Raw genomic sequence first — 19,940 nt, 5'->3', positions numbered from 1 at the left:
TAAAATAAATCAGAACAAGGCAAGCAAAACCTGATTATATTCAGACAAATCTCCAGACTGAATAGCTAAACGTGCATGGGTTTCATAAACCTGAAACAAGAAGTCCAAAGTTATAAGGGAAACAATTATGCAAGGTTCAAATGGTGTCCTCAAGAAAAATCAAATGGAGGACATGATTCAACATTAAAATTAATTTTTTCAGATAAATTCTAAACAATGGAGTAGATAAAATAAGCAATACAATATATCCTATTTTTAAGGAAAATAGTAAGGGAGCTCCATACTCTACATAATATGCATCTCATTATTAAACACCATGACACAGTATACAGCAAACAAGGGTCAAGGGCTATGGCCTTGACAGTCAGCTCATTCTGAATTCTCTGAACAGTAAGGTCTTGACGAATAGACTTCAGTTGATCACATTTGTAAAGATAGTTCTTTTCTGATGTTTCAACCATACGAAGAGCCTTCTCTAGGACATCTTCTGGTCGTACCTGCACAAGGAGTAATAATAACCTAAGAGAACAGCACTACAAATTAATTAACAGCTAAAGAAGTTATTTCTAGTAACATGTATTTCGAAAAAAAGAAGTAATTATCAGTCATAGAAACAAATTCAATGAAATACAACTAAGCTCGTTAAACATCTGTCGGCACTTATGTTTTAGAATCCAAAATACCACGGTTCCATGGGCCAAGACACATGGAGTTTCTTACAGACTCAAGATAAAGTGGTGCATCCATTGCACTGAATACAATGTTTCAATGAGCCAGAACAACCATCAAAGCAGAACATCAAAGTAATGCTTTACAGAACATCAAACTAATACTTCTAGGGAAACTAGAAATATGCTACAAAGTGCAAGCCAAAAGAAGATATATGCAAGACTCTCTCCTTGTTGAAAGTGCAACCAAGCAACGAAATTTTAAGGACCAGAAGAGGAAGAAACTAATTTGAGACAGACATAATATATGTGTGACAGATAGAATAATATGGATAATTGCCTTGGTGTGGCAAAATTTAAGTTAGCTAGGTTGTGACATATGAAGTCATAAAAAGCTAAGCATGTGGAACAATCCCCCAGGACAACCTGCATGGAGTTTCAGGAGCCTTTGCGTGCAAAAGGCAACAGCAAACTGATAATTCTACAATCACTTAACAAATTAAAACCAGCATGGATTATGGCAGGAATATTCATAGATTGCATGCATTCCACGATACAAAAATCCATTGAAAGAAGATGAACCAAGGGGTTGTTTGGAATATATGGGAATTTCACAGGGTAATTAGAGTACGGATCTCGTTACATTCCAGTATCCCAAACAGAGCCTAACAAGGTATATGCAACACAAAAGAAAACTGGGGGGTTGCACACGATCAGGTACAGCCCTTTGTCTAAAAGGACAGTTGACCCCTTGTGCATTGTTCTAAACATTAAAAGCAAAGAAAAGGGGCATGATACAGTTTACCTGTATGGGAGGTGCGGCAGTGTTACCAGCATCACTCTTCCAGATGTGGTGCCTGGTGGAGGTGGCTGGTTGCTGGGGTGCACATAATCAGAACCAACAGTAGCAACTTTTGTAACGGAAGCAGTGCTACCAGCAACTGCAAGCCCACCTGAAGTCTGTGCAGACTGATCATAATAAGAAGGCCATTGGTTGCACTTCTGTTGATAGTGGACAGAGCTTGTGGGTAGTGAACTAGAACTCTGGGCTACATTACTATCTGAGGTGTAATTCTGATATGATTGGGCATGATTATTCACAGAACTTCCATCACCCCAGGCATTGTTTTGATGATAATAATAGTTGCTTGTAGCATATCCTGGCGCAGTCTGATGAGTACCAGCATTATAATATGTGTTACTTGTAGGACCAATATAAGATCCTGAATTCTGAAACGAACTAAGAGGATGGTAAGCAGCACCTGGATGTTGACCTACTCCTTGTTGAACAGAAGAATCATTTTCTGCTTGTGGATAGTTAAAGTAATAGTTTGGATATTGAGCAGCATTGTAGTTATGCTGAACCAATGTCGAGCAAGGCACATAAGAGTTAGCCGATTGAACCACATGAGGCTCGCGGTTTGTCACACTTTGAGTAGCTCCTGAAACTGATACATCCCTCTGGGGATCATAGTAAACTGCATTTTGGTTTATACCATCCATCAAATAGTTCGAGGAAGCCACCGTAAAAGAAGACCAAGAATGACGATGTCCAGTAGCTCACGATGGTTATGGAGATTGAATGGTCCACTCCAAGCTCCTGCTCTGTTATTTAGGATCAACAAGCAGAGAAGCTGTTGTCAGATAAGTAACACTTTATATGAACAAAAGTAAATAGCATCAATACAGAACATTGTATCTAGCAAAACAAGACAACAATGAGGCAAGAAATTTTGAAACACAGTCCCGTGGTTGAAGCATGGAAGTCACCACAAAGGCATCACTTGCTTACCATAGGACCATAAGGCTCTGGTAAGTATAAGGTATAACCAACCATTATGACTACTTTAAACTTTTATGACTAAGACCAGGAGGATGTGCCAACAAATTTTTGTATGCAGCCATGAAGAATTATTTCTTTGCTATTATAACCAGTATAAGATACAGGTTGATGCTTACTTGTGGTCTCAGCACACACCAAGGATCTAGGATTGTTGGTTGTGCAGACATGTTTAATGCAGCCAGTGAAATCCTTCAGTCGTTATTGTTATTAAATAATCACAAATGCATGTAACCCAAGCGCCTTATACACGACGTCGTGTAGTTAGGAGTTAGGACCCTGCACCAAACTTCTTAATAGAAAATGGGCGGCTCTCCTTTGTATTCTCAAAAAGCTAACTCATGTCAGGATAGCGATTGCAGTTAAATTATACTGCTGAGCAAGCACGCAACCACAAAATATAGAAGTGAAACAGACGAAGCACAAAAATAAATTCATTCTAGCTAGATAAATGCCGAACTAAGCAAGATTTGAGTTACGTTCAAGTGTCAGTAATTCTACAGGCCATTCTACTTCTCCCATATTCAGAGATATACTCTAGAACCTTGGTTTTCTTATCAAAGAGCGAATCATTTTTAACAAACTGTGAAAACGTCAAGTGAAGGAGATAATGCCATGCATCTAGTCATCTAGCACCAATCAACAAGCTGTATGTCTCACCAAGTACCTCGTCAGAAGAGTGGCTCAAGCGCCAGTGCGCCACACAGCATAGCACTATCAGAGGTGTTTGACTGGAGTTGGCTAACAGGGCCTCCGCGGGAGCATCTGGCGCTCGCCAGCTCGGCGGCGGGAGATTAGGTTTAGAGACGCAATGGGGAAGGGAAGGAAATTGAGGAGGCGGCGAACAGAGCTGCCGGAGGCTCGGAGAGGAACACAGGAGACGGTAGCGTACGCGTTCGGGTTGCGGCGAACTAGCGATTTGGGATGGGCTGACCCACTGGGCTGCGACATCAGAATGGGCTCGGATCTGGTCCGTGGGCTCGTCAGAAGAGAAAGAAAGGTGGAGCAACCCCATAGGCCCATACCAATTGCGGAAGACGGCCCAACTTTGACCGTTGTACAGTATTTGACCCATTATTTTTCCAACACAATGTGTCTGAAATATCCTAGTATGAATTTTGATTCCTTATTGGAGAGTAATTGGTTCACAAATTGGGGACGGTTTGTTCACTTTTGTTCAAATTGGGTTCACAAATTGCGACGATTTGTTCACTTGTCTTTTGATACTGATGGCATGGCCGTGTAAAGTGTCAACCAAAGCGGCACAACCCCCTCGTGTCAGCCAGGACAGTCAGATGAAGAGGTAAATATTCAGAAGAAAATGCAATGGCGATTGCAAGTTGGCAACGGTTTCGTATTTCACAACCAACCCAAATTGCCAAATTTCAGAACACGGCAAAGACAGTCAATCCAAAACTAGCAAAACCCATAAAAGCAGTTCAAGATTTGAAGCGAATCCACATCATAAACACGGCAAGGCACCGGATTCATATATTAGAAATTCAGAACAGACAGGGAAATGCAGATGAACTTTGCAGTACAACTCCACATACTACTACTTTGACCACGGCTCTGAACACGGAACAATAATTAGCACTACTGATAAGCCTATGAAACTGAACATGGACCAGAACACCCTCGCCTCCTCCACCGATTTCTTGACCGCGACCCAAGACTTCCGCCACGGCCACCGGGCGGCGGCGGCGGCGCCCCTCAGCCGCCGAATCCGTAGAGGGTGCGGCCCTGGCGCTTGAGCGCGTAGACGACGTCCATGGCGGTGACGGTCTTGCGGCGGGCGTGCTCCGTGTAGGTGACGGCGTCGCGGATGACGTTCTCGAGGAAGATCTTGAGCACGCCGCGGGTCTCCTCGTAGATGAGCCCGGAGATGCGCTTCACGCCGCCCCTCCTCGCCAGCCTCCGGATCGCCGGCTTCGTGATGCCCTGGATATTGTCGCGGAGGACCTTGCGGTGACGCTTCGCGCCGCCCTTGCCCAGACCCTTGCCGCCCTTGCCGCGCCCAGACATGGTCGCCCGCTCGCTCGAACTCGAAGAAGAGGATGGGGGGGATTTGGAGATTTGGGGGTGGGATTTGGGTAGAGATGAGTGCCGTGAGAAGAAGGGGAAAAGGGATATTTAAAGGGCGAGCGGTGGGGTGCGGAGGAAGGCTGCACCGTTCGATGGGCCGGAGACGAACGGGTGAGATCGGGAGCTGGGTACATGCCGCGGATCGCTGACGTGGATGGTGGCGCGGATCCGTGAGTTGGCGGGTGGGGCGGGGCGCGGGGGGTTGTGGTTCTGAATTCGTGGTTTGGGCGCCCAAATTGAATAGTTTTGCGAAAAGTTTTAGCGGGATTGTACAGCAATCGCTCTCTAGCTGGTAGGCACGTGAACATGTGATTCGTTCTGATGGTATTTTAGCCGGGATTATTTTGTTATGATGAAGGCACTTTTTAGCGGGATGGTTAATTAAATATCCTGCGTGAAGTATACTGCGTATGCTATGTATTCCTGTGGTATTGAAAAAAAATTGTGACGAAACTCTAAACAGGGCGAATGTCTACAGATGGAAACATCTTTCAAGATCTCTATTAAGTTTTATCATGAACTATCTGTGATAGGTGCTTTTTGTTTATCTCATTTCTTTATCATGAATGGTGCTATTATTTATAGAAATATTGTTTGAAACAATTGTTTTGTGTTTTTCCTTGTGTTTATGTGTAGTTTTAAAGATAGCCTGAAACACGGTGCAAAATGTTTGAAACCTGTTTAGCTGTGATTTGTGTTACATGAGCCGTTTGTAGGGTTAACGAGATTTTTTATAATGTGTCATTGAATATAAAGAGAACAAATTATTTCATGAAAATGCCGATCAGCATATATATGAAATGTTACTTCCCGATGTCAAATTGTAGCAATCTGAGTGAATCAACGTGCGCATCCTTTGAAGTTTTCTCGAAGTGAACTAACTTGGCTCTCAGGATCATGCCACACTAGAACAACACTATTAGCCAGTTGCCCTATAAACATCCTTGCACAATGTCATCTTCCTACTTCTAGTTAAACTATGACCCCTCCTTGAACTTCTAAGCCCCACATATTGACTTGGGTTTGCCTCGCCACATGACGATTATGAGCATAGGTCGTAAAAAGTGTTGGCATATGATCCAACTAAAAGTCTTTCTTAGTTGGACACTCTCGATAAATGTTATTAGGAAAATATATGTCCAACATTGAAGTTTTAAAATCTTGCTAATGAAAGTGCGGTGGAACATGGGGTCAACCAAGAGTCATATTTTTGTGAGTTTTTGAGAAAGTAACTAACACTGGTAGCAACTAATGTTCCCATTGTTTCCTATTTGCATAGCACATACACTACGCATCCAAATATCATTTTTACAATTTTTTGGAGCTCACGAATCAGACACATTGTAGGATCAAGGATACTAACTAGAGCTGTGAATATGCGGTTTCAACAAATTTGCAGACTAAACAATTCAAGTTAGTAGGAAAAATTATATATGACTACACTAGCAATGTTATGTCATGGTTTGCAACTTAGGGTGATAAGATATAATCCAATCTCTAGTGTTGTAAATTGTTCAAAACAAAATGCATATAAGTAAAATGAATTCAAGAAACAACTGAACACAATGTGTGAATTTTATCCTTGGTATCGACTATCGATGATTCATTTTATCATAACCCCTGATTGAAAAGATCGTGTGATGCCTAGAGGGGGGTGGATAGGCTCGATCTGAACACCTGAAAATTATTCGCAATGGAATTAAGTACGTTCTGACACTGTGTCGGAACTTTCAACAGGGTCAGAACATCCGGTACAGGGGCGAAACTTCCGACATAGTAAAAAGTACTCTGCGAAATTCAAATTTAAATAGGTTTCAGCAAAATCTATTTGAATCAAAAGTTCAGCAATGATGTATAAAGACTACTGCAGGTGATCTTTATGAGAGAAACTTCACAAGAATATAGATCAGCACAAATCGAGCTCTAGGTCAACAAGAACTTGAAGAACACAACAAGCACACGAGACAAAATATTTGTTTACCGAAGTTCACTTCCACAAAAGGAAGCTACATCTCCGTTGAGGAGCTCGCAAAGAGCCGAGTCCTCACTAACCCTTTACAACTCTCAATTAACCACAAAGTAGAATTGAGTCACTTACTATGAATCCTTCAATAGGATGGGAAATACAAACTTCCTGGGCGCACCACAACAAGAGGGCGCTCAAATGGCCAATGTCGAACCATCTAGAAGCAAGCTTCAAGAGTAACAAACGTGAATTGAAAACCGAAGATGGTTCAAGTGCTCTTGAGATGAACTTGATTGACCTCACACTCAAAGCTAGAGTCACACACCTCAAATCCTTCTCTCACCCAAGCTCTAGCTCAAAACTCTCAAAGATTTAACTCAAGGAGGGAATGGGAGGTGTTTACCTTGGGTTAGGTCAGCAGCAAATGAAGAAAGGCCTGAGGGGGTATAAATACCCGAGCCTCCAAAACTAGCCATTGATGTGCTGTTAAGTGACCGTCGGAACTTCCGACACCGGGTCAGAACTTCCGACCCTAATCAATAAATCCATTGAACACCCCCTGTCGGAACTTCCGACTCAGCGTCGGAACTTCTGACGCTCACAAAAACTGTGAGAAACTTCATGTGCACGTGGGTGATTAAGGTGTCTCTCATAGGTGGTTAGAATCTCAGATGAGCACTTTAACATCTTCAAGTCAACAAGCTGCGTCCCCCTTTATAGTACGGTGTTTCTATACTCAAATTCAAAATTAGAAAATGATAAACGATCTTCTCTTAAGCTCCAACACTGTTCTTCAACAAATTCGTGGTACATTCTTTCATCTTTTAATTTTTTTTTTGCTTTGAGCCTATCAATTTCTCAATAAAATCATTAGTTCCTTAATTATGCATGTCATCAACATCAAAACCCACTTAGAGGGCCAAGATGCACTTTCACTTATGCATATTGAGGTGGATTTAAAATTCCAACAAATCATGTATGAAGTCATTGCTTGAATTAAGAGGCTTGGATCAAAGAACCTTCCCGAATATTTTATTATACTAGAATTGCTCCTCATCGCTTCAGTGATGTAAGCACAACACCTTTCATAACAAACAATCATGGCACATTCATAATCTTTTTGAATTGCTTAATGGTTTGATGGACTCCAAAGCTATCTAGTAGACGACAAACTTCTAAGAGTATTAACCCAATGACACTTGCTCAACAATCATGAGTGCCTTGAATATAATATTTTTTTCACAAAGTGGTATACCGGTTAGAAATTCGAAGAGTCTTGGATGGCCTACTTGAGAAGTGAGTCAATTAAAATGTTTGGTTAGTCAAGCTTCAGCAAAAACTCTTCTCCCATCTCTCCTTAAGGAAAGGAGATGTGTTGCATGGCAGTTCATTTTTTTCTCGCTCCAAAGGCAAAAGCAATCAATGAAACACTGCTACAACTACAGTAGAAACCTGACTCCTTGTAAATTACTTTGATCCAAACAGGGGCACAAATAATAGCAAATAGCCACTCCCTCCCACCCGGTCCACTATCCGAATTGCAATGGCCCAACTCGGCTCGGATGTGGCAAAGCACATTGAAAAGTGCGGGAGCAAAAAGTGTAAAATGCTCGGTCCCGCTCCTCGCATCGCGGCTATATGTCGCATATGTGACAAAGTAGCCGAGCGTCGCCTTCTGAGCAGCAGCAAGCCTTTCTCGCGTGCATGTTAGTACAACACAGTCTATTATTTGCGTGCATGCATTGGGAGAGGACGGAGATATCAGCGGCATGCATGCATGGCCCCGTGGGCGAGTTAATTTTGTTATTTTATTTTTTGTGCCCATGCACTAGGCATGCTGCATGCATCAGTCAAATGCGTAGAGTGAGTTTCTTTTATTATTTTTTTTGATTGAGTTGGCTTGTTTTATTTTTTTAGGCCGAGTTGCTATTTTTTCCTCTTTGTGTTTGTTCCTTTTTTCTATATTGCTTTCCATTCACATTTTATTTTTCTTTTCCCTTTTAATTTTCTATACTTATTGTTTACTTCTTTTCCTTTTTTATTCTAAACCTTACATAAATATTATTTCTTGGATGGTTTCGTTTTAGTATCATTTTTTTATATCTTATATAATTAGATGTTAAATAAATAGTTGTTCCCACGGTGATTCAAATCGAAGAATAATTCAATGTGAGATTATAATTTTCATTTTCTTTTCTCTCCTCTTGCTGGTGCCATTTCTTTTTGTATTTGTTTATATATTATTTCTTTATATTTTACTTCATTTGGTATATTATGATTCCTTTTCTTGTTTTCTTTGTAGTTTTTGTTTTATTCATGTTTCTTCCATTATTTCTATTTTAACAACATAATATTTTATGGTGTTTATTTACTTTTCTATAAATTATATTATTTGTTCTATATAGACAATATATTCATTTTAAGGTGTGAAAATCTTTTTCCGTGCATTCATATAGTTTTTAGATGGACATGATTATTTCATTAAGTTCATATAATTGTTTTTAAGTGTACACTTTTTTTTTATAAATTTATATAATATGTTCTAGGGGTATACATATTTGTTGTGTGATTTGTTCGATGGGTACAATTATTTTGTTCTGTAAGTTCAATGAATCTGTTCCAGATTTACAATTATTTGTTCTTTGAGTTTATAGTTTGTTATATGGATATATATCTTTATTCTATGAGTTTGTACAATTGTTCAATGAGTATAGTTGTTTTATTCCGTAAATTTATACAATTTGTTCTAGGCATGCAAATATAAAAATTATTTTATAATGTAGACTTATTTGTTCGCAATACTTAGTTTCTACTTTTTGTCCTATAAAAAATGTTCGTAATTTTCAATCATTTGTTTGAAGCATACAATTATTTGTTGGTCATGTTTAATCTTTTGCTAGTAGAAAATGATCATTTGTTTCTATCATTAAAATATTTGTTTGCATTTGTTAAATTAATTTATTTTTATTAGAATGATTTTAAAAATTCTGCCAAACATAGTCGAGTGTGAACCTATTTTGATAATATTGTCGTATGAAATATTACGGTGCAATCAAAATTAAGTTTGGATCTTGTTTTGTATTGAATGTATAAATCTTTGTTCCATGAGTTTATATAATTTGTTCGATATGTACAATTATTTTAATCGTTAGATTTGTATAATTTGTTCCAGGTGTATATGCCAACTTGATTAAAAAATGGTCATAAAATAATTCATCAAAATATAGTCGAGTGGGATCTTATTTTAAAAATCTTGTTGTAAAAATCTTTATGAGGCCATCAAAATTTAATTTGGATAATCTGAGTTATGATTTTTTAATTACAAATTTGCATGCATGTCATCACCTTGTGCTTTTCTTGGAGGCATGCAGTTCTTTCTCGGAAGCTCACACGCCGCTGGGTTTTATGGGCTATAATGGCCCACTATCTCCACCATGGTCGCGCGCCATGCGTAGAAGGACAACCTGTGACTTTATCGCCACCGGTGACGCATAACCGCCCACCCCCGCGCGCGGCGGGTAGCCACCCGCGGCGGCTGCCCCGCGACCCCTATCTCGCCATGGCTTTCTCCACAGCCACCGCCTCGCCTCTTCTCGCCCCGGGAGGCCCCCGTCCTGACCCTCCACTCCGTGGCCAGCGCAGCGCAAGTAGCGGTAGACTAGAGGAAGGTTAGGCGGAGAGAAACTAGAGGAAAAGGGGAAGGACGGGATAAGGAGGTGAGGACGGAGGTAGCAGACCGCGATGCTGCGGCGCGCGGCGAGCAACGCCTACTCGTGGTGGTGGGCGAGCCACATCCGCAGCACGCAGTCCAAATGGCTCGACAGCAATCTTCAAGGTAGTAATCTCGCTTGCCACATTGCTTAATCTCCACATAACACACGAACATATCAGAAATCAAGACCTACAATCTTTGGCACAACTGTTAGCGCAGCGATGCATTGGTCGATTTCGTAGTGTTCATTCACTAGTATTGCTTCGTTTGCTTGTGCGACCAATTTTCTCATTATTATCTCTTCAAACATGAAATGTGTGTCCATAAATGATGTGGCATTTCCTATACCGGTGCGCATTACGTTTCTCAAAATTGTTCATGATATCTTTTGCTCTCTTTGCAGATATGGAAACGAGGGTGAAGGCCATGATCAAACTTATAGAAATAGACGCTGATACTTTCGCAAAGAAGGCGGAGCTGTACTTCAAGAACAGGCCTGAGCTGGTAAGCCTTGTTGAGGAGACATATAGATCTTACCAGGCGCTCGCCGATCGATGCGATCGGATTTCGGGGGAGCTCCACAAGTCAAATCACACCATAGCAACTGCGTTCCCGGAGCAAGTCCAACTGTCACTGCAAAACGACAATGGCGACGGATTCCCGAAAGGCATCACAGGGATCAATATCAGCAGAGGAACTAGCCCAGCTCCAAAGAGGGCACAAACACATAGAAGGATTAGCTCTCAGATGAGCAAAGACAAGGCACAAGAAGCGATTGAGAGGCTGCAGAAGGAAATTTTGGTGTTGCAGACTGAGAAAGAGTTCTTTAAGAGCTCTTATGAATCTTCACTAAATAAGTACTTGGATATTGAAAGAAGGGCATCAGAGATGCAAGAGGAGGTCTGGAGCTTGCAAGAGACTTTTAGTACCAGTGCAGTTATTGAAGACAATGAAGCTCGAGCTTTGATGGCTGCACGGGCCCTTATTTCATGTGAGGATACACTGGTTAACTTGCAAGGTCAGCAAAAGCGATCATCTCAACAGGCAAGAACAGAGTTTGAACGAGTCATAGATGCAAAAAAGAAGCTAAAATCTTTCAAGAGTGAATGTGGGCACCCTGATACTCAAAAGGAGCTAAGTGATCATCAATATGTAGTGACCAGCTCTCTTCATCCATCGACAGAGGATAATGATCCTATTCTGCAAGACCACAGGCTTGACCTGCAGGAGATAAGCCAAAAGGTCAAACGGCAGTTTGAGTCGTGCTCAGAGGCATCTGTAGTGCATCTAGCAGGAAATATTGATGAATTCGTGGATAAGGTGATTGCGCTGGAAATTGCAGCTTCGTCACAGAATGCTCAGATCAATAGAATGAGAGCTGAGGCAGATGAGCTGCATAAGCGCCTGGATAGTTTGGAGGAAGAGAAGGCAGCTTTAGTTGGGGATTCCAGCAAGTTGTCTGAGAGGTTGAAGCAAGTTGAGGAGGTGCTGCAAACAATTCAGCGCATTGAGAAGTCTGTGCACAGTGAAAACAGAAATGTTCACAAACAGTTAACTGAAGCATGCTGCAGTCTTACTAATTTTGTGGAGAAGTTGGATACTCCTTTGAGCGAAGAAATACTAGATTCACCTGAAGAGTCTAAAGGAGTTTCTTCTGAAGAAGATGCAGATAAGCCCGGCACACTCTCCGAGTCACTTCAAGCTGATTCAGGAACTGCAGGTAAATCGATGGATGAAGAATCATTGGACTCATTCGATATCTCTAGTGAGACACATGAAGAAGAGGCAGATGGCACCTTGGGGTGGCAGCAACTAGTTTTGAATGGGTTAGAGGGCAAGGATAAAATCCTCCTAAAAGATTATGCATCCATCCTTCAAAACTACAAAGATACAAAGAAGCAGCTTTCAGAAATTGAGAAGAAAAATCGAGAATATCATCTTGAGGCTATGTCAGAAATGAAGGAGTTGAAGAGTGCCAACACAACAAAAGATGAAGAGATTCGTTCTCTTAGGCGAATGTTGAGCTCTTTACAGGCCAAGCTCAACACTTCTCCACTTCAGTCTGCTGAGAAGTCCGAAGAATCATCCAAAGCAAACACTGATCCTAGTCTTGGAGACAGAGAGTTTTCTGCGATAGAAGAATACATGAAGCATTGCCAAGATGAAGAACCACATGTTTCTTCGTTAGAAGAAAAATTCAGAGAAGAAATTAGCAGAGTATTGGAGGAAAGCTTGGACTTCTGGTTGAGGTTCAGTACGTCGTATCGATATATCCAGAAATTCCAAAAAACATTTGATAAAGCGAAAGCTGAACTGGATAGACTTACTGATGCAAAAGCTCAGGAGGGCGTAGACTCTGGTTCTGCTAGTCAGTCTGCTAGAAAACAAGAGTCAGCTGCACTTGAAAAGACATTCCGCGACTTAAGTACTGATTTACAAGTTTGGTTGGAGAAGAATGTGCTGTTACAGGAGGAGCTAGAGAGTAGATTCTCTTTGCTCTGCAGCATACAAGAGGAGATATCAAAGATAACAACGTTGGATCAAACCAGTGAAGCTCACTTTACTCCTTTCCAGGCTGCAAAGTTCCAAGGTGAGGTGAGTAATATGAAGCAAGAAAATAACAAGGTCACCAAAGAGCTACAAGCTGGGCTTGACCATGTAAGGGGCCTCCAAGTGGAGATTGGGAGGGCTATTTTGAAGCTCAGAGACAATATTGAACTATCCATTGGGAGAAGCAACCGAGCACAACAGAACTTCAGATCACTGTCAGTGAAGGCTGGGGTACCACTACGAACTTTCTTATTTGGTTCTAAGCCGAAAAAACCATCATTATTTTCATGTATGCCTGCGATGCCGAAGCCGGTTTCTGACATGAGGCCAGGGCTTTTTAGATAAGACTGGTTAGATTGTCAGCTTTTTTTCTTCTTTTGTTTGATACTAGTGATCTTCTCAGTAAACATGCTAGTTATGATTGAATGTTGTGTCTTTGTAGGTTCTAAGACTGTAGAGGATCGTGTAATCAAGTTTTTTTTTTTACTTTCTTTAACTTGTTCCTTGATGTGTGATGTGTACATCCTTATACTGAAGGAATCTGACATGCAAATGTATTAATGCCACACTCACTTATTATGCCTTTATTGTGACTTTTGGGTGGGATGATGTTGAAATGTGTTCAGTTCAAAACTTGATTTGTTAAATCTAACATCGCATTGTTATTTGCCTACCCACTAGAAAAAGTAGTGGTGCAACTATTTACAAGTTGACCATCATCTTTTAGGAACTTCAGTCTTGTTAGTGCATTGTACTGGCTTATCAATGAAATATTGCTACCAGTGTCTTCCTTTTCCATCGTCAGGTTCTTTAGATAATAGTAGTTATCATGGATGGAATACACGCCTCCTCTATATGTTGTAAAACTATATGTTGGTAAATGAGAAATAGGCTATGCATGTAGTCAAATCAGATGCGAAGTGTTACTCTTTCATAACAAATTAACAACACTCAGAGCTGTTAGTCTGAAGCTACACATAACATTCTTGTCATTTCTGATGGTGACATCATCATTATCCGTTGCCTTTCCAGGCAGTATTTTGGAGAAGCATCATGATCCCATCGATTTTGCTTTCAGGTGACAATCTCATTCTTCATGAAGGTGCATCAATAAAGTAGCAATGTTGGAGATAAGTGTGTGAAAGCTTAATCTTGTTTTGTTGATGTCTAGTTCAAACTTAATTAGCTTGCATGATGACATCATTAAAAGAAGTTGTGTTTCTTCTGCAACTGAAATGGCACTACTACGTGTTTCTGTTTCTTGTATTACTTTCTTTCTAATTTATCAATTTTGTAGGCTTTTCTGTTTCACTGAGAAAGTAAGGAAGAAAGGGATGGCTGATGCTATCATCTAAGTAATATTAACCTGGCTGAGATGAGTTTGGTAAGTTCCTTTTTTTTCTGAAAAGAAAAGGTAAGTTCATTTGTGATACATTGGGATTTTTTTTTTGATACAAGATTAATTGCCATCCAACTTCGATGTGTAACCTTCAGAAAATAACAGTTAGTCGGACAGTCCATAATGTGTCACTGATATAATGGTCCAGAAGTTTTAAGTTTATGCATTAATCGTATTGATTCACTACCTTAAATGTATATTCCAGTAATCCTTCCATTAAAATGGGAAAAGAGAAAATATCAAAGTAAGACCTGCTCTGCATCAGAATTTGCATTGTCAAATTTCCATTTGCATGAATAATTGAATATGCCATTCCAAAAGGATAAAAGTTATCAAACTATTAAGTTCAGCCGTTGGGGAAAGCATCTCAAATGTTCAATCTTAATGGATAATGTGCTTAGCAATGTAAGCCTTTTTTAATAGCAGGTAGGGATGTAGGTGGGCACCCAAAACCTAAATTAATTGCATTGACTTGTAATTCTAGTTCATTTATCTCCCCTAAATTAATTACATGGCATGCCGTTGTAGTTAATTTAACCAATTTCTGGTTGACCCAATGACCCAGAAGAAATGGAACTTGCATCCCCAATAGCTGGACGTATTGGTTAGATTATGCATTTTAAACCATATCTGAACATGTTGGTATTAGTAAATCCAATGAATGGTAGAGAAACTTGGAGCATGATGAGATGGCATGTTATATAGAGATAATTAGCAGTAAATCAGGGGGAAATGCAGTTAAGCTGGACCAGTAAAAAAGTACTCCTCTACGCGAGCAATTACATAGAGTGACAGCTTACTGTGAAAATGGAGAAAAAGAATGTATACAGAGGACCCATCATACGTACTGCTGCAGTGCTGCCCCATGCACATGTTGCCTCATGAGGAAACACTCAAGTTATTTCCTCATCTTAACATGCATGCTCAATGTTTTCTTCTGCTTCAAAAGGTAAGTGGTGAGGTATCTCCGTTTTTTTTTTCGGGTCCAATGCAAACTGTAACATTGAGCCCTACAAGATCTTTGACAACGACGCATATCTTTCATATCAAACTGTCTTGGAATAATTCAGGAAAGCATATCTCGTTCGTCTAACCAGCTCTATGTCTTATGGGGCTACATAGACCTTTGGACCTTTGTTCTGCAGTACCACCGGGACCTTACTGTGCTGAATGAAGATAAGGGGCTGCTTGGCAAAGCACGAGCTGCTTCCGAGTTAAGCTTAGCCGAATCAAAATTGAAGGTTGGTCCAAGCTGCATATCTCTGTCTAACTACAGTAAGTATTCTACACCTTTCCTTGCATGCTGCATTTAGGGTTGGCACTCCTGTATTCAGTGTGCATCTGATTGGCATATCGACAATTGAAGATTTGAAGTCAACACAGGTACTGGGAAGAGTGGATTGTTGCCTGTGCAAGTCAATGGCTACAACAGTTCTTCGTTTGACATGTGCCGTCAAAAGTTTGTCAAGTGGCATTACATAATTGGGTAATTACTTCTTTTTCTCCATGAGTTCATCGGAAGGTTGCTGGCTTGCTAGAGTTGCATTCTCAAATCTGATTGTCAAAGACCACCTTATTCATATTAACTGCAGTGAAAACAAAAATACTGTGAACGTAATTTCAGACGGTCAGCAGATGCAAAAATATCTTTCACTAAGCCGACGCTCAGTACTCTATCAGACCCATTTTATATGGAAAGGGGCACTGGCATCAAGTTTCTTGTGTTTGTTAATCGACGTATACTTAGTTGGAGCATATTCGCTAGCTGTGACACCTATGTTCATTCCTCTAATTGTTAACTTCAGAATGTCCCTTTTTTATCAAAGGGCTAGAATATGTCTCACTTTTATTTTGAAGGAAAAGCATCTTGCTTCCAATAGCACCTTAAATTCATATATAGAAGGACAAAACAACTTGTCTAGGAACTATTGCCCTATGCCTCATAATGCAGCAGTAGAAGACTGCGTTTGATGCTCTTCACTCCAGTAGACTCTAGAAAATCTTATAATGGTCAAATTGCAAATGACGTGAACTACTTACATGAAAAATAACTCTCAAAACATGAGAATAAAGTTAAAAAGTTTGACCACCGGTAAAACTGTCGCTCGCCACATTTAGAAAAAATGTTGAGATTTAATGTTCCATATCATCCCCGTTGTCCTTAGCATACATGGACGGCTCTGCATCTTCGACATGGGTTACTAAACATGGATAAATGATATCCTCGTCTTTCTGTTGCATTACTATATATATACAATGTCTCATGTTAAGAGATCGGATGGTTCAGATCGCTCCACGATGCTTCACACACTGCACATAATGTGTTTGGCTTGTGACCCTAAGTATGTTCTGGCACCTTAGATAAATTTTAGCCACTGTTTTGGTTTAATTTGGTACTTTGGTGCCAAAATTTGGCCGAGTAGCCATTCTCTTTGAACACCCTAGTTTATTTCAGTGGCTAAAGCTGGGCTAAACCAATTTGGTGATCAAAATTTGGCCATGAAAAAAAAAATCTGGTTTGGCTAGCAAGTGGCCATTTTAGTTGCAAAGCAAACGCACCCAATATCTAGATCATAGTTCCTACCTTGAAATGGTACGTACAATGTACCACTATTGAGGATTGATCTGACAGCAGAGACACATTCCCAGGAGCAGTACAATTATACTGCTGCCACAGAATCTGATAAGATTTTTAGATTTAGAAGCGACCCCGCCACCTTTCAGCGCACAGCGCCCTGCACTACCAGCAGAATACACGGCAAGGCTCCCACTTCTTATAGCGCACCCCGACCTCCCAAACCACCCCCAAACCACAGTTCGCGCAAAGTCCCAAGGCTTTTTTTCTCTCACACGTCCAAAAGCAAAGCAAAGCCATGTCCCGTAACGCCTCCTCCCCCTCGTCGGCGCCGTCCTATAGCGACGCCGCCCTCATGCACCATCAGCACGCGGCGAGCTTCTCCGCCGCGCTGTCCGTCACCGTCCCGGCGCAGATCCCTCGCGGCGCCGCGGCGGGGTACCTCGACGGCAATGTTGGCGCGTTCTCGTCGCCGCCGACGTCGTCCTGCTACTCCTCGTCGTCGCTGCCGTCGTCGTACTACAACAGCATACAGAGGAGCATCAGCTCCCACTCGCTGCCGGTGCACCTCCAGCTGGCCGACGTGTCCTTCGGCGCCGGCGGTGGCAGCAATGGCTTCCTGTCGCCGTCCTCCCCGTCCCCGCACCAGCTGCCGCTCCCACCGCTCTCCTCCTCCCCTTCCTCTTCCTCCGGCGACCTCTTCGAGTTCACCTCGTCGTGCCCCGTCCGCCGCGTCTTCAGCACCGGCGATCTCCAGGTAACCGACACGTACAACTACCACAACTAACCTTGGGCGGCGCACAATTCAGAGCTGCATATACACATGGGAGGAATCACGAAACTGAACTAACTCTGCTGCGCTGACAATGAAACAGGGGATGAACGGGTCGTCGCCGCCACGGCCGGTGCCGTCGGGAGACGGCTGCGGCCAAGAAGGAGGCGGTCCGTTCTCGCAGAAGGTCGGGCGCTACAGCGCCGAGGAGAGGAAAGAGCGGATCGAGCGCTACCGCGTGAAACGGCATCAGAGGAACTTCAACAAGAAGATCACTGTAATCGATCGCATCTCACCTGCAAATGCTTTGCTCCCCTTACCGTTCGCGTTAGCTAACGTCCGGTCACGCTCTGGTTGTGGTTTCTCCAGTACGCGTGCAGGAAGACGCTGGCGGACAGCCGGCCGCGTGTGAAGGGCCGGTTCGCACGGAACGGCGAGGCCGAGGCGGAGGCCGACGAGCGCGAGGCGTCCGACATCAGCTACGAGTACTGCTGCAGCCACAACGAACTCAGCAACGGCAGCAGCAACGCCCACGGCAGCGGCGGCGGCAGCTGCTACGACGGCGGCAGTCACTACAGGATGGACGGCCTCGGCAGCAACATCGCCGTCGTCTCGGCGTTCAACGGCGCCAGCGACAATGGCGAGTGGTGGTGGCGGGCGCCGGGCGCCGCCGCGGCGGCGGCCGACGAGGTGCAGCGGCTGCAGCGTCAGGTCGGCGGCTTCGACGACGAGGACGAGCTCTGGGCAACCCTCGGCGACATGCTGTCGGTGAACCTGGCCTCGTAGGAAGCAGGCCAGGGTCACCCAGTCACTAGTAGCCAGGCAGCCCGCCAGGCCGTTGGTGGCCGGTGGGGTCCGGCGCGCGCGCGAGCACCAGGGGGCGGGTGAGAGGTCGGGTCGGGGGGTGGCGTCGTTGACCCTCGTTCCCTTGTGTATGCAGTATGCATGATTGATTGCCTTGTAACTTTTTAGCCAGAAACATCATGAAGCAAACGAAAAAAAGTTCAGAACGACCTCCTTCCAGTCTCACGTGAGACTGACAACAACTCGCACGCGCTCCGTGATTTCCGAGTTACTTCCGCAAAGCAGCTCGAATCAGCCTGAATTTTTTTTGAAAGCTGAATTAGCCTGAATTAACTCTCGATGCTCTTTTGCACCCTGCAAAGTGCCAGGAGCTAACAAGCTTCCGTGACCAGTTCGTTTTTGCTTGTCTTTCTCGCTCGCACCCAACTAATCGGCACGTAGTTTTCTTCTTGCCTGTGCACTGGCACTACACTGCACTCTATGGTTATGGCCGTCACCCGTCAGTGACACGACGTGACAAGTCATCTCATGGCAGTGTCAGTGTGATTGCTCACTGGCCTACCTCCTCCCAAACCAAACCCGTGTGGGCTGCGACTTCTCCCGTTGTTACGGGAGATCGACGGCATCGGCAGGTGGCAATGGAGGCGGGCCAGTCAAAGAGGGGGTGGAGATCACTGTCGGGGGCGGCGTGAGCGCCGGGCGAGGCGTCCGTGACGCGCAACCATCTCGTCTACCTTTTGGAGGGGTTCGATCACTTCAATGGCCGCCGTCTCGAGGATGTTCGATCCATCCCATTGGCCTGCCCGCGCACACGTGATCGGCAGCTCGGGTTCACTGAGAGAGAGTCGCCGCGAGATGGGATAGCTGTTCGGCAATGGTCATGTCAGCAACTCTGCAAGTCAGCATAGGTTTTGGGTTGGTCCAATAATTTGCGTGTTTTTAACGATGTGCCATCTGAAAAAGAAAACTCGCGAACAATCCTATCCAACGCGTCTTGCCAGTTGAAATACAGGTATCGTAGTCAGTCGGCAGTACCGAGATACGCGGCCTGCTTGCTTGAGGATGACACCCCCTGATTCTAGCATTTTTAGTCCTTTGTTATGTCCCTATAAGGCAATGGGAAGCATATATGTGAAAAAGAAAGGACATGGTACATCAGTATTTTCAGTCAAGATAAGCTGAAAGGTTATCGCAAACAGATTGCTCCGCAAGGAAAAATTCGATTCCCTGGGGGGAGCTGAGAAATGCAATTAATATCTACTAGTAGTAATGCTTTTGACCACCCAATGCAGAGGCATCGCCAAAATTTTATCGTCATGGAATAAATAAAGCGGCAACCTACCAATTGCGCCTCCGCTCCAGATGTAGCACGACAAAGAAATGTAAAGGGACATTCAGGCAGGCGGGGAAGACAAGGGCAGGCACCCAACCCGGGGGGGGGGCGGGGGGGCGCGGCGGGGGCAAGAATTCAGTTCCCAATCCTTGCCGATATCTCGAGTATATTTTCGCAAGCGTGATCTTGGGAATCATGCATCCAACTATCCGAGAGTTAGAAGAATGGGGGAGATA

General features: G+C 43.1%; 3 protein-coding genes and 1 pseudogene across 3 annotated transcripts; 2 read left to right on the top strand and 2 right to left on the bottom strand.

Moving 5' to 3' along the window:
• LOC101779229 overlaps window positions 1–3,390 on the bottom strand; it is a 5,976-nt pseudogene extending 2,586 nt beyond the window's left edge.
• Window positions 3,391–3,968: 578 nt separating this feature from the next.
• Window positions 3,969–4,611, bottom strand: LOC101778551 (histone H4). Its single transcript, XM_004970440.3, has one exon. The coding sequence runs from the start codon at window positions 4,531–4,533 to the stop codon at window positions 4,222–4,224; it is 312 nt and encodes a 103-aa protein (XP_004970497.1). The 5' UTR covers window positions 4,534–4,611; the 3' UTR covers window positions 3,969–4,221.
• A 5,408-nt stretch (window positions 4,612–10,019) lies between these two features.
• On the top strand, window positions 10,020–13,454 carry LOC101777881 (protein NETWORKED 2A). The gene is made up of 2 exons (XM_004970438.2): window positions 10,020–10,394; window positions 10,675–13,454. The coding sequence occupies exons 1-2, from the start codon at window positions 10,301–10,303 to the stop codon at window positions 13,164–13,166; spliced, it is 2,586 nt and encodes an 861-aa protein (XP_004970495.1). The 5' UTR covers window positions 10,020–10,300; the 3' UTR covers window positions 13,167–13,454.
• A 516-nt stretch (window positions 13,455–13,970) lies between these two features.
• LOC101777466 (two-component response regulator-like PRR37) lies at window positions 13,971–18,582 on the top strand. The gene is made up of 4 exons (XM_004970437.4): window positions 13,971–15,495; window positions 15,604–17,552; window positions 17,671–17,844; window positions 17,937–18,582. Exons 2-4 carry the CDS (start codon window positions 17,094–17,096, stop codon window positions 18,351–18,353), a joined length of 1,050 nt encoding a protein of 349 aa, XP_004970494.1. The 5' UTR covers window positions 13,971–15,495; window positions 15,604–17,093; the 3' UTR covers window positions 18,354–18,582.
• Window positions 18,583–19,940: the final 1,358 nt, after the last annotated feature.

This window comes from Setaria italica, chromosome V, assembly GCF_000263155.2.
Source record: "Setaria italica strain Yugu1 chromosome V, Setaria_italica_v2.0, whole genome shotgun sequence".
NCBI classification, from domain to species: Eukaryota; Viridiplantae; Streptophyta; class Magnoliopsida; order Poales; family Poaceae; genus Setaria; species Setaria italica.
The sequence above is the reverse complement of the archived record's forward strand: the minus strand, read 5'-3'. Positions and strand labels throughout refer to the sequence as shown.